This window comes from Melanotaenia boesemani, chromosome 5, assembly GCF_017639745.1.
Source record: "Melanotaenia boesemani isolate fMelBoe1 chromosome 5, fMelBoe1.pri, whole genome shotgun sequence".
Taxonomy (NCBI): domain Eukaryota; kingdom Metazoa; phylum Chordata; class Actinopteri; order Atheriniformes; family Melanotaeniidae; genus Melanotaenia; species Melanotaenia boesemani.
The window spans coordinates 13,881,094-13,894,510 of NC_055686.1; the positions used below are offsets into that span (position 1 = coordinate 13,881,094).

At 35.2% G+C, this 13,417-nt stretch overlaps 1 protein-coding gene across 1 annotated transcript in view; it reads right to left on the reverse strand.

Moving 5' to 3' along the window:
- Positions 1-11,637: 11,637 nt before the first annotated feature.
- Positions 11,638-13,417, reverse strand: part of LOC121639462 (interferon-induced very large GTPase 1-like) — a 49,570-nt gene continuing 47,790 nt past the window's right edge. Inside the window, exon 15 of the mRNA XM_041984699.1 lies at positions 11,638-12,789. Coding sequence (XP_041840633.1) covers positions 12,596-12,789 — 194 coding nt within the window. The 3' untranslated portion in view covers positions 11,638-12,595. The remainder of the gene's footprint in view (positions 12,790-13,417) is intronic.

Consider the following 13,417-nt stretch of genomic DNA (forward strand, 5'->3'; position numbering starts at 1 on the left):
AAGAGAAACAGTTTTGTTATTTGACTTCTGTGCTTGTTACATATTGTCCATAAAAAATATCACATTAAAGCATGAGAATGTCTACATGTGTCTACATGTTTAGGATTTATGTTTAGGATTTATGCCAATCCTAACCTGCGGGCAGACTGATGGCTATTTCCTTATCTGTGTGTGGAGGTTCAGCAAACGTCGCATCCTGCATTTCCTCAGTGACCTGAGGGTTAATTTCTTCCTCTGGTCTGTGTGTTGGGCTGTGTGTGTCAGACGCTGTTGGCACAGTTTCTTTCTCCTTGCAGTTTTCAATTTCACCAGCAGGATTGTCCAAATGTTGAGACATTAACTTGCTCCTGACTGTGTACAGAGTTGTCTTAACATGAGAGCAAGGAGCTGTGGAACTAATAATAATGTTGAGAATAATTATTCAATATGACCATGCTTGCAGATCACATCATACATCACTCCTTGAAAGAATCAATTTGATTTTCTGACCTTTACTACCTTCTTCAGTCTGCTGATTTTCAACTTTGCAGACAGAACAAGCTGATGACTGTGGATCCTCTACTTCTTCACAGTAAAGTTCACAAAATAACTCTTCATTATTCATTTCCTTTTGATAAATAAGGAAAAAAAATTTTTTAATTTAAGGGTGGGACTCAATTAAATGAATTCATTTAATTAATTAGAAGAATTGTAATTAATTTATCTTGATTAATTGCATAACAATAGTTGCCCCCCAAAGCAATATTTTTTAAACTAAATGGATTTTAGTGGATGACTGTAGTAATTTCTAGAAAAATTAATTTAATTGCATTTTAATTTAGAACAGTAAATAAAAAATAGGAAATATCCCCGGCCAAACTTGAACAGACCTAAAGTTAAAAGTGCCTTTTAATTACTCTAACTAACAGCTCCAGCTGTTTTCTAATGTTACTGTTACAGTACTTTTAATTTAAAATATTGTCATCCACACTCTTCTTTAATAGGCATTCATATCTGATGGTAAGGCAGGGAGGGGATTAGACAGTGGCTAATTTTTTAACATGTTAATTTTTTTTAATTAATTAATCATAATTAACGCGCTAAAGTCACACCCTAAGTTTAATTACCCCATACATATGATACACTTATTTTAATGAGGACTTTGGATGTCCTCAAATACTAGATTCAAGAAAAGATCAAGGGTGTTTCTTTTTATTGATCGGTATCTGGGAACTGAGTACACATTTCTGTTTATATGCAAGAGCCTTGACATCATCTTTCAATTTGTGGTAACTAGCACATAAGTAGCATAGCAATATAAACACACAACAATAATACAGTTTTAACTGACTAATATCACTGAATGATGATGATGATGAATGAGAGCTGGTCCAATGAGGGTTCATGGGAGAGGGACACATGTTTCAGTGTATGTTACAGTAGGCCAGATGGGCCAGGTTCTGTGTTGTTAGAAAATTAATCCTTGTTTTCATTACATTGTAGTTTTGTTAATGTTGTGAGAAGTTCCTTCTATACCATTTTTATTAATGTGAATTTTTGCAGTAATTCATGTTTCAAAATACTTTACATGCTATCAAGGACTTGGAGAATGAGGACTTGTATTTTCTTTTAGACATGTATAAAATAGCTGTTTACCTATAGTGGATAACAGACTTTACAGGGCAAACTGAAGCAGATTATTCAAGCAGCTTCTTCCTGAAAGTGAAAGTGAGAAAAAAGAGTCAGACTTCATTTTCCAAGAATTAAGATAACGAACATCCTCCCTCTCTACTGCATAACCTAAATTTTAATGTACACACCACCTAAAAATATCAAATCGCATAAAATAAAAAAAATTATAAGAATAGTAAATTATATAAAATTGATGGTTAATGTTCTTGAAGGATGACTGAATGAATAATTGTCCACTAAGACACAGCATAAAATGTTTTCAGTTTTTACCAAGTTGTTATTCCACTACATAAAACAACCTTTGTGCTCTATTTAGGCAAAATATTAAATGACTATTACTAGTAAAAAAATTAGACTTAAACAACACAAGCTACTTTGGTTGAATCATATTTGACTTTTCCCAAATTTATCATAGAAAAATATACAGCATGTGCAAAGTATGAGTCTAAATTATTTTTAATAAATTATTTATATTTACTTTTGTTAAGATATGCAGTTACTGCATTGCAAAATCTATTAAGAATGTGATGCTGATACACAGACTGGCCTAAATTATAATCTTTTTCTTTTTTATCTAAAATATATCACTTTTGTATGCAAAATAGTGACATGTGTTAATATGGCAAAGGCAAAGCTATTTGTATAGCACATTTCATATACAAGACAATTCAAAGTGCTTTACATAAAACATTACAGCAGGGTGCAGAAAGCAAAAACAATTTTCATTTAAAAAAATAGGATGTTTTTATCTGAGTGTTGGAGAGCAGGGGACAACGAATGCAATAAAAAGGACACTGACAAAGAAAGAGTGAATAAATGCTTAGAGAGCTTGTCTGCTTTTAAAAATGTTTCTACAAATAGAGTTTACAAAAAGATTAATAGCCTCCAATTTACAAAAAATAAAAACCTTAATGAAATAACTTAAAAACTACATTTATCTAGTGACCAGTCGATGTTGACTTATATAGTTAGGAAAAGAGGTCACTTTCTGTAGGGCTTTAAATAATAGTGATCATTTGCTTTATGACCTCAGTATACATTATAAAATAAAATAAAACTGTTTTCCCAATATTCAGTTAAGTATTACAGCAGGGTGTAAGACAAGGCAAGACAGTCTATTTGTATAGCACATTTCATGTACAGGAAGTGCTTTACATAAAACAAGGGCATAACAGATAACAGATATTTAGAAATAGTAAAAGGCATCAACACATAATCACAATAAAATAATAAATTACATTAAAATGATTAAAAGCAAGATAAGTTTAAAAAGTTACTGTGCAGATTTCATGCATAGGCGCATGAGAAAAGAAAATGTTTTTAACCTGGATTTTAAAATGTCTACATTTGGTGAAAGTTTAATCTCCACTGGCAGTTTGTTCCACTTGTTTGCAGCATAACAGCTAAATGCTGCTTCTCCATGTTTAGTCTGGACTCTGGTCTGGACTAGTTGACCAGAGTCTTTGGATCTAAGAGCTCTGCTAGGTTTATATTCTCTGAACACATCACAGATGTATTCTGGGCCTAAACCATTTTGGGATTTGTAAACAATCAGAAGGGTTTTAAAATCTATTCTGTGACTGACAGGAAGCCAGTGTAAAGATTTCAAAACTGGTATGATGTGTTCAGATCTCTTAGTCCTGGTTAAAACTCTAGCAGCAGCGTTCTGGATGAGCTGCAGATGTTTAATGCTCTTTTTAGGAAGTCCTGTTAAAAGACCATTACAGTAATCCAGTCTACTGGAGATAAATGCATGGATGAGGGTGCAGCAGAATCATTAAAACAAACTGTGGGAAATAAAAGAGCTTAAAGACAAAACACTAAAGTAAAATAAGATAAATTGCATGAAAAAAAAATGCAGTACTGATTTCTAGTAGTACCAAGACAGAAATGTTTCTGTGTGCTCAATCAAATGTCATTAAAGGCCTTAATTAGAGCAGTCTCAGTGCTGTGGTGAGGCAAAAAACCTGGCTGATAGACACCAAACCAGTTACTTAGTGTCAGGAAGTTGTGTAACTGTTGTAATACAGCTTGTTCTGTAATCTTACTGAAATGGGGAGGTTTGATATCAGCCTGTAGCTGCTCATCAGTGATGAGTCTAAGTTTTACTTTTTCAGTAGTGGTTTGATGGGAGTGGGATGATTGGCTAGTGGGAGTGTGCTCACCTGTGTGTCTGTTTTTAAGGTCTGAGGGAAGACACCTGAAAGCAGAGCTTTGTTTACAATTTGTAAGATATCTAAGGCCATGTATCCTGTAACATTCTTTTAAAACCCGGTTGACAGGGCAACAAGACAGCGAGTTGTTGTTTTCAGATGGTCAATGATCTCATCCAGATTTTTAGAATAGATCAAAGAAAAGTGTGTCTTGGTGTTCATGTCTCTGAGTGGACACAGGGACATATGTCCTTGTTGAAATTGTCAATGAAATGAACTGAATGTGTTGTACTGAGAGCCATGTACAGTATTTACACTAAACTGTCTGCTGAATCTCTCCACTTCTTTACTGAATACCCAGGAACCCAGACAGTTGATCGCATTCAACAGTTCAGTAAAATCCAGTTTCAAGGCCTTAGAATGTTGTTTCACAACATCGTTCAACCCTACACGTAGTACGAGGTTTCCCAGAGTTGGGTGTGCAGCCACAATTTGCATAATTTTGTCTCTCACATCTGATACCATATTCTTAAGCACAAGTTAGAGCCATAACTTGCTCTTAACAGAAAAACAAGATAGTAAGGCATGTCACACCATATGGAAAGCTGATTTTTTTTAAAATCAAAATCTGTTATTCTTCAAGTCTGGCAAACTTTTTTTTCAAAGTGCAGCAAGCTGAATCTACAAAGAGTGACAGAACGTACAGATACCTACACAAGTACAAAGACAGTCTTATTAAACAAAACATTTAAATTGGTCACAATCTTGGACATCTACTTTCTGTTGGTTAAAAAGAAATAAGTAACATAATCTACAATCCTGATGACATTATATAGAAAAGGCTTATTTCAGCAAGACAATGACAAACCACATTAACTGATTCTTAAAAAAAATAAACTATTGTTTTGGGTTTATTGAAATTTTGATAAAAGAGGTGAGGAGAACTATTAGGGAGGTGCAGTAGAGATTCCCCAACCCCACCCGAGTGCAGAATTTAACATCATCATTGTTTATTTTACTGACTTCTCCAACTTTCACTTTTCTTTTCATGGTTTACTATAAATATTTACCATTTACTGTAAAAACCCTGATATAACCATCCTTATAAAATTTTCCGAGCTGTGTTGCAGGTTTAAAATATTTTGCTGGATTTTGCAGACAAACACAGAAATTACATTGAAAAATTAGATTAGACTACAAAGTATGGAGATCTCTCTCTCATATATATGCATACACACACACACACACATACACACACACATACTATATATTTATATATATATATTTATATATATATATATATGTAAACAACATCATATTAGAGCCTACCTTTGGAAAAGACTGCCCATGGTAAACTGATTTCCTTTGTAAAAGTAGTTCTACTTTTATAGTCTGCTGCTGGATGAAACTACTTTCACTTTCTGCAGTTAACTGATTTTTGAAGCCTTTTACAGAAAATTGTATGAAAACAACCTACATGGGACACAAATGTTTTCCCTGCTGTGTTAAAGATTTAACACACTAAGCTGGAAAATTAACTTACAAGTTCAACACAGAAGTGAATCAACAGTGTACAATACTTCTTTCATGTGTTGACAGAAAGTTTTCCTCCTTGTGTTTAAATACAGACACAGTAAAATAGTTTCTTTCATGATAGTCTCTTTTCACTCATCAGTCTCAGTTTCATGCATGTAGTCTTAATAAACAAGGGGAGCAAATCGCACACTTACTGTTGGCTATTGGGAGTGTGCTCACCTGTGTGTGCACAATGGGGCATAACGTTGCCATGCGTGATGCATGTACAGACAGAAATTACTCAAATCAAAGAGTTATTGTGCAGAACTTCATATATGAAGTTCTGCACAGCTTATAAGCTGTTGGATCTATTTATTTAAGTTAAATGTCTTGTACCAGGTAAACATTGAAAACCTGCAGGACAGTGACACCTGAATGAGATTTGATAAAATAAATATAATATAGCAGGGGCCTCATGCACAAAGCTGGAGTAGGTAGGTACAAAACCAGCGTACGCCAAATATCATCAACTTTTGAGATTTTATTTTACTTTTATTTATTTAACCTGTCTTGTCCAGTATCTTAGCAAGCCGTCTGTTTGTTGTGTTTTGCTGAGCAAATTTGCTCTGCCAAGGGGAGATTTATGGATATAAAGCTCCTCTTACTCTGATTAATTTATTTATTTACTTTTATTTATTTACTTTGAATTATGGAACCTATGTAATCTTGCTGGACCTGACTGGAGAGGGCAGAAAAAGAAAGAAGACAACGAAAGAGAAAGAAAGAAGAAAGAGGAGACAAAAACACAAGAAATAGAAGAAAACGACCCTTCCATCCAAGCCATCACCAGACAACAAGTTGCTACACCCAAACAGAAACACACCAGATATTTTCCTGCTGCTTTTACAGAAAAAACAGAAATGAAAGTAATCAAGTTCCTAATTACTAACAAAAAAGAAAAATCACAAACGTATCACAACAACAATCAAAGTACCAGATACACACTCAGAGAAAAAAAGAAAATTTCTCTCGACGTATAGACCCACCAGACAACTCAGTGACCGGGTCAACATGCAAATGACGAGGAATAAGGAGTGATCAGTGATGAAGAGTGGTGAGGGAGATTGTGCAAATGCGACCACTTCTTCACAGAGGCCAGAAGCAGACTAGGGAAGCCCAGAGAACCGGCTCCTCAGCAGCAGCCCTGGAGCACGAACCCCAGCTACCCCACATCAAAGACAACCCCAGGACCAGGTGAACATCCGGCCCTCAACCTGTTCTAATTTTTTCATTTTGGCCCGCTGTGTATTTGAGTTTGACACCCTTGACATAGACTATTTAAAGTTATTGTGATGTCAAATGTAATCTTTACAAATTTTACAAGTTTTATCTATTTGTCTATTTAAATATATTTGCTGATTTAATGTCTTACTCTTTACTAGATTTAATGTGGCACTCCTATCATTAGTAATACAACGCAAACGGGGTGCAGTTTCAGCAGTGGAAAAGAGCAACAAGAAATAAAAGGAGCCAAATTAAAACATCTTTTTCTTTTACCTTTACCACAGTGTTCATTTGTAAAATTTCAGAGATTCAAGTTGACACTCATGAAAAACTATACAAACTGGGTCATTATCTTAGTTACTTTATATTTTCAATATTTTTTTTTTTTTTTTTTTTTTTTTTACTTGTCTAGGCAAATATTCCAGCTAGTGTGCATCTTGCTCCATTTTTCAGCTGTATGGAAACATTGAGGAAGTAACACACCCCTGGTCTCAGGTCACTACACGTCACACAGTTTACGTTTGTCTTCAACTCCTCCACAGTTTCTCCTTCAGTGCAACATGTTACAATGAAAGTTTCCACTTCAGCAGCAGGAGAGTCCCACTGCAGAGACAGAGACTCTTTGCTGATATTAGAGACTGTCACTTCAACTGGAGGAAGAGGTTCTGTTAGACAAACGTAGAAAAGGTTTTTTACATTATAAAAGTCTGTAAAAGTATTTTACAGTAAAACAAGTGCAAAAGAAAACACAAGAAGAAACTTGTGTTTTGCCTCAACATGTTTTTCTTTATTTTAAAACCTTAAAATGGAAATAAAAATGTGGTTCTTAAAAAATAACAAACATCCTATGGTGGCTCTTCATTAAAAATATATATTAAGTTGCCTTTTTGAAAAGTCTCGTAACATTTGCGTCTCTAAAGCAGTTTTATTTAGTTGGCTGAGGGAAAAATGTCTCTTTGGATTGGAAAGGCTGCAGACCCCTGCACTAAACACATAAACAGGTTTAGCAGCAGTTTTCTCTTAAACAGCAACAGTTAAAATATTTCTTCATATATATTTATAAAATCACATATTTATGAGAAAGAAGGATGAAATGTTCAGGATTTACTAACTAAAAGGTAAAAAGTCAGCAGGATGAATTTAAAACTGTGAAGCTGCTTCCTTCTGAACACAGAAGGAACAATATGTGATGAATATCAGCGTCAGGTGAACAGACAGAAAGCAGGATGAGAATCTCACAGCTTCTAGATGGTGAGGAGAGAGAAATATTCACAATATGCACAATAACTTCCATCCATGCACCTTCAGTGTTTCACTATCCAGTGTTTCTCTAACCTTTCATTTTCAGTCTCCACTATCACCGGGAGTTAAGGGCTAACATCTCGTTTCAGGGTGTAGCGTCAGGTCTGTAGATGTAACTATACACATGTGTGGTATCAACAGAAAGTCCAGAATCTCAGCTACCAGCTCAGAAAAATCATTTCTATCACCAACAAACACGGTTAAGACAACAAGTTATTTAAAGAGCAGCTACACAAAGTTCAAAAAATATGTGAACACAAATTGTGTCTCCCCGTGTCCACCCCAAGGCATGAACACGAACAAACGACTCCTCTACTGAAAGCTCACATCTCACAGATACCACAGCTTACATCTCGCTAGAGATTCACCGAACCAGAGGCAGAAGACGACCCGATTTATGCTTCACGTTTGTATTAGTCAGAAAGCATGTCTTACCTTTGCTGTTCCAGACAGAAAACATCTCTTTATTTTCATAAACCCGCTCTCTCCCGATCACGTCAGACACACCACTGCAGCAGGGAAGGGAGACATGGAGGCTATGTTTCTGTCATCAAAGCCAGCGGCCAGCAAAAAAAAAAATTAACGCCGTTAATTAAGCGTTGCGTTAACGCACGATTAATGCGTTAACGTGCCCAGCACTAATATATATATATATATATATATATATATATATATATATATATATATATATATATATATATGGCCCTGCGACAGACTGGTGACCTCTCCAGGGTGTACCCTGCCTCTCACCTGTTAAAATGCTGGGATAGGCTCCAGCTCACCCGCGACCCGAAATGGAATAAGCGGTCAAGATAATGGATGGATGGATGGATATATATATATATTATATTATATTTATATATAAACAAAAAAGAAGGCGCTTGAAGAGGAGGCGGGAAAATGCTTGAAAATTTCCGATGATTTCAAATCCTCCACCAGCAATGGTATCAGTCACCCATGACGTCACATAAGTAAACCATATTTAATAAATGACAGATGCAGGGGGGGCAGCGTGTTTGGGGGGTAAACTTTTATCTGAAGATAACATTATGATCAGTGGTTGAGATTCTCCATGAGCCCTTTTATGTAGCTGTAATGAGCTGGTAGGTTACCATCTCCTGTCTAAACTTCATTCTATTGGAAATGTTGCACTGGTTTGTTTTATTAAACCTCACATCAGCCCAAACACATAACTACAAATAGATATGCAAACCGTTTATATACACTAGCTCATATTTGGGGCTTCCTGGTACAACCTGGATAAAATAAACTAATTAGTTAATTTGTGTTGTATTAAACTAACAGGTGGATATTTTAATACTTTGGTTGCTTGGTTATAACAGTATGTCCACATAAACTGTCCACATCTGTCCCTGTCCAACACACAAGTAGTTGCACAGCTGTGAGGGTGAAGAACATTTCATTAGTCCGGGTTAAATGCTGATGAGGGAACATTTTAACTTAATCATTGTGTCAGTGTGATAATCTGAATGTAAATAATATGATTGCAGCATTTTATGCTTGTTGGGTAAATGTTGATGTCTGAGGTTTTAGTTAAAACTCCATATGGAGTGTGTGCGGATGTGTTTCTGTTCCCATGGTAACGACATGGCTTATTTTCCTGCATGAAATATTTGGTGGGTCCTGCTGAGCCAAACATATGTCCACAGGTGGGCTGCTGCATGATAAAGTTTGGGGACCCCTCCTAAAGTTGGACAGTCTCTTATCTAAGTTGAGAAGACTTTTTAATTTTCTGATGTTATTTGAATCCCATCAGGTGAACTTGCTGTTGACCACTTTATGTTTTTAGTAGTAAATATTGCTGTTGGTGAATTAAATGTACTACGGTAAACTTGCATCTAAATGACATACAGACAAAATAAAACAATCATGTTAATTATCTCAACAGAAGATCATTAATATAAGAGTACTGGTTTGACTTTTGTATTGAATCATTTGATGAGAAGAGAGAAACACTGGACTAGTGATTTGTAGTTTTATGTGAATATTGGTCTAGAATAAGCTTTGAGAATGAGCTTTGAGATTAAGTCTATGTGTGTGTATGTACACCTGCACAAGTGTGAGCATATGCATGCAGTAAATGTGTTGGGGTGGCCTGAGTGAGTGTATGACTCATGGCCTGACTTTGTGTCCCAGTCCCGTCCTGCCTACAATCTCTGGAAGTCAGAACAGAAACAAGGTATTAAGCCTGGGTCTGTTCCCTCTCGTGGGCTTTTTTACAAACCAACACTGGAGGGCGCTTTTGTGTCAGATTTAATGCAGTCAGTCTGCTCTGATAAAGCTGGACGTGAGGAAGAAAACAACTGATGAAGGAACAGAGACACAACATCTGGATGAGAATCAAAACTGTATATTTTCAAATGTAAGAAACAGACAAAATATCTGTAAATATTAAGTTACTTCTTAATTTTTTTTTTCTTTTTTGGAGTGAATGAATGAAACAATATTTTGTGACAACAAAGGACAACAGGTGCAGTTTGCAAAGAAATGGCCTCTTGATTGAAGCTTTAAATTAATCTTGACATCTTAACAGTTTCCATCATTAAAATTTTTTTTTCTTTCAAAGTATTTTTATGTTGCCCATGGTTACGTGGGCATCCTGTAGCATCAAGACACATCATCAGTAAAATCACTGTAGCAGAACTTCACTGAAGCCCCTTAAATGAGAGGGCCTAAGATACTACAGTTAGCATTGCTAGCTTCTAAATATTATTACATTTTTTTTAGTATTGTTTAACTCTGAAAATCAACTATTTTGCATCATTTTCCCTTTTTGCAACTTTTTGCAAGCTTTATAAAAAATGCTTTGTGATCCACGTTTACTTCTAATGAATTTGTGCTGCGTGATGAGTGTAAATTTAGTCTCAGTAGCTTAGTGTGCTCATAAAAACCAGCTTTGCATTTCAGTGATTGCTCGTCTAGAGTCTAACCCTGAACTGAGATATCAAACACAAGTGCAGCCAAACAAATGTTAGTTCACTTAACAAGTAGCAGCATTTACATGTAGCCACAAGATGACATGTGGGGCAGGCGTGAGGGCTCTGATACCATAAGATGCCTCATTTCCTCATACAGTAATGAGATCACAGAGATGGTCAAACTTTCTGACTCCAGTCACTGTGCTGAACTGTCATGGAGGTTGTGTTTCTTGCAGTGGTGTGATGTAGCAGGAAATGGTTTAATTGGGACGGACCAGTTCAATAGCCTACTGTAAAGTATTCAAGTGCATTAGTCTGGATGTATTTGAACAAATCTTAGCAAGAAACCAGATTAAAGTTTGAATATTTCAACACACTCATCCTCTCTATTCAGCCAAACTATGATATAAGGTCTCTGACTTTAGAGACCATTTATCAGTACAGGTGTCTCTGAAAGCACATCGTTAACACTCCACAATGGCAAACACACACAATGACATGGACCCAATCAACCACCTAAACCTTCAGCTTGGTCTCAACTGTAAATCTGCACCTGTTGTCTTATTTTTAGATTCTATGTTGAATTCAGAAACCCAAGACTTCAGATAAAGAAAACTGTTAAATAATGGGATTAAAAATATATGATTATTAAAAAGTAAAGTAAAAATCCTATAAATAAATGAGGTGATGATATTTCTGTTACTTTAGAAGTTATTATACACTGTATGCTGTGATTCTGATCTGGGAAACATTAAAGACATTCATAACCAGACTGCAGATTTATCTCTTTATTCACTTGCTTAACAGGAGTATATAATATAGCATTATGTCGATACTACCAGATTTACCATACAACAACTGTTCATTTTTATTTTAATAATGTAAAGGAATCATATGCTTGCATGGAATCAGACACAAAATAAAATATAAAAAAGTAAAATATTAAGAACAAGATTACAGGATAGAAGACAGATTTACAAATGATTTAAGACTTTTCTGATAAGTTTCAGAAAGTTATTTTAGCATAGGAAAATGTATGTATCATCAATAGAAACAAAAACATATTTTACACAGAAAATATAATAAATTTTTATTAAAATGTAATTTTCATCAATTTCCTCATTCTACAATATTTCAAAAAATAACATAAAATAAAGAATTTATCATCACCACTTTAGTTTGAGCCTGGAAAACTTGTGAACGGAATTCATTCATAACATGAAACCGTTTAACTCAATTTAATGGCATTGTTGATTTTTTAACTGTACTACAGTAAAAAATGAAATAAACTGGTAAGTAAATGAAATAAAATTTTGTCTTTAAGGCACTCATTAAAAAAGAAGAAAAAAGAAAAAAAAACAAAATGTAATTGTGATGGAAACATCTTTAACCACATTGTCTTATTTCCAGCCGTTTGCAATTTTCTCTTCATATCTGAATTCTGAATCAACAATCAGTTAATCATTTCGACTCACTTTTGGCTAATTGTGTACATACAACCATACATAAGAGCCTTCTGTGTGGATCCACTATGTTTTTCTCTAGAGACTAGAAGTCGTTTAGGAGGAATAATAGTCTCATTTAATTGTGAAAGGCTCTTTAAGACTTTGTTTTGCCTGTTCTTTTGTGATCTTTCTCCAAAAACTAGGAATGTTAGCAGGTTCTGCATCATAAGCTTCGGCAAAATCTTTTTTGTATTTTGCCATCACATATTTCCAGTAGTCTGATGCCTCAAGGTTGGAATGGAGGCTGGAGGGATGTTCCAGTCTGGAAAAATTTCTTTGTAATCCTTGTAAGGATGCCATTTACCGTTTGTGGCACTGCAAGCAAAAATCTGTTATCACTGAGCACAGAGGATGTGCAAATGACAGTGACAAGTTTTCCAGTTGTTGTAAACCTGTATCTTCCCAGACCCTCTGGTCGATGTAGTAATGTAATTTATTATTTTATTGTGATTATGTGTTGATTATGTGTTGATGCCTTTTACTATTCTAATATCTGTAATGTTTTAGTTTTATGTAAATCACTTTGAATTGTCCTGTACATGAAATGTGCTATACAAAAAAACTACCTTGCCTTGAAAGTGAACTATTTTTAGAGCTTCCCTCAGTCTACCATAGGAGTCTATTCAGGGGAGCTCATCTGCTCATCAGGGCAGGTGCCCCATAAGCTGCAAATAATAAAGCCATAGTGCATCATTGATAGTGTCTTCAAATAACTGTCTTAACTGTAATGTAACTGTCCATAAAGAAAACTCACAGGTTAACCATGGATAACAAAGGCAAAAGTGAAGGCACATACAGACAGACAGACATAAATCTTGTTTCTCTGTTAAATGAACATTTAAGATAAAATAAGATTGCAACTTTGAACTGTTGCACATTAACAGTTTTTGTCCAGAAAATGAGCATGTGAGGGGTGGAGGATGTTTCTGGTCTGAGATCAGATTGCTCTTTTCAACCTCATAACCAGCAGGGATCAAATCGTTTGTTAAACTCTGTCTGCTTGGGGGTGATAACTTGAGTTGAGTCTTTGTCATCTTCCTACAGAAAA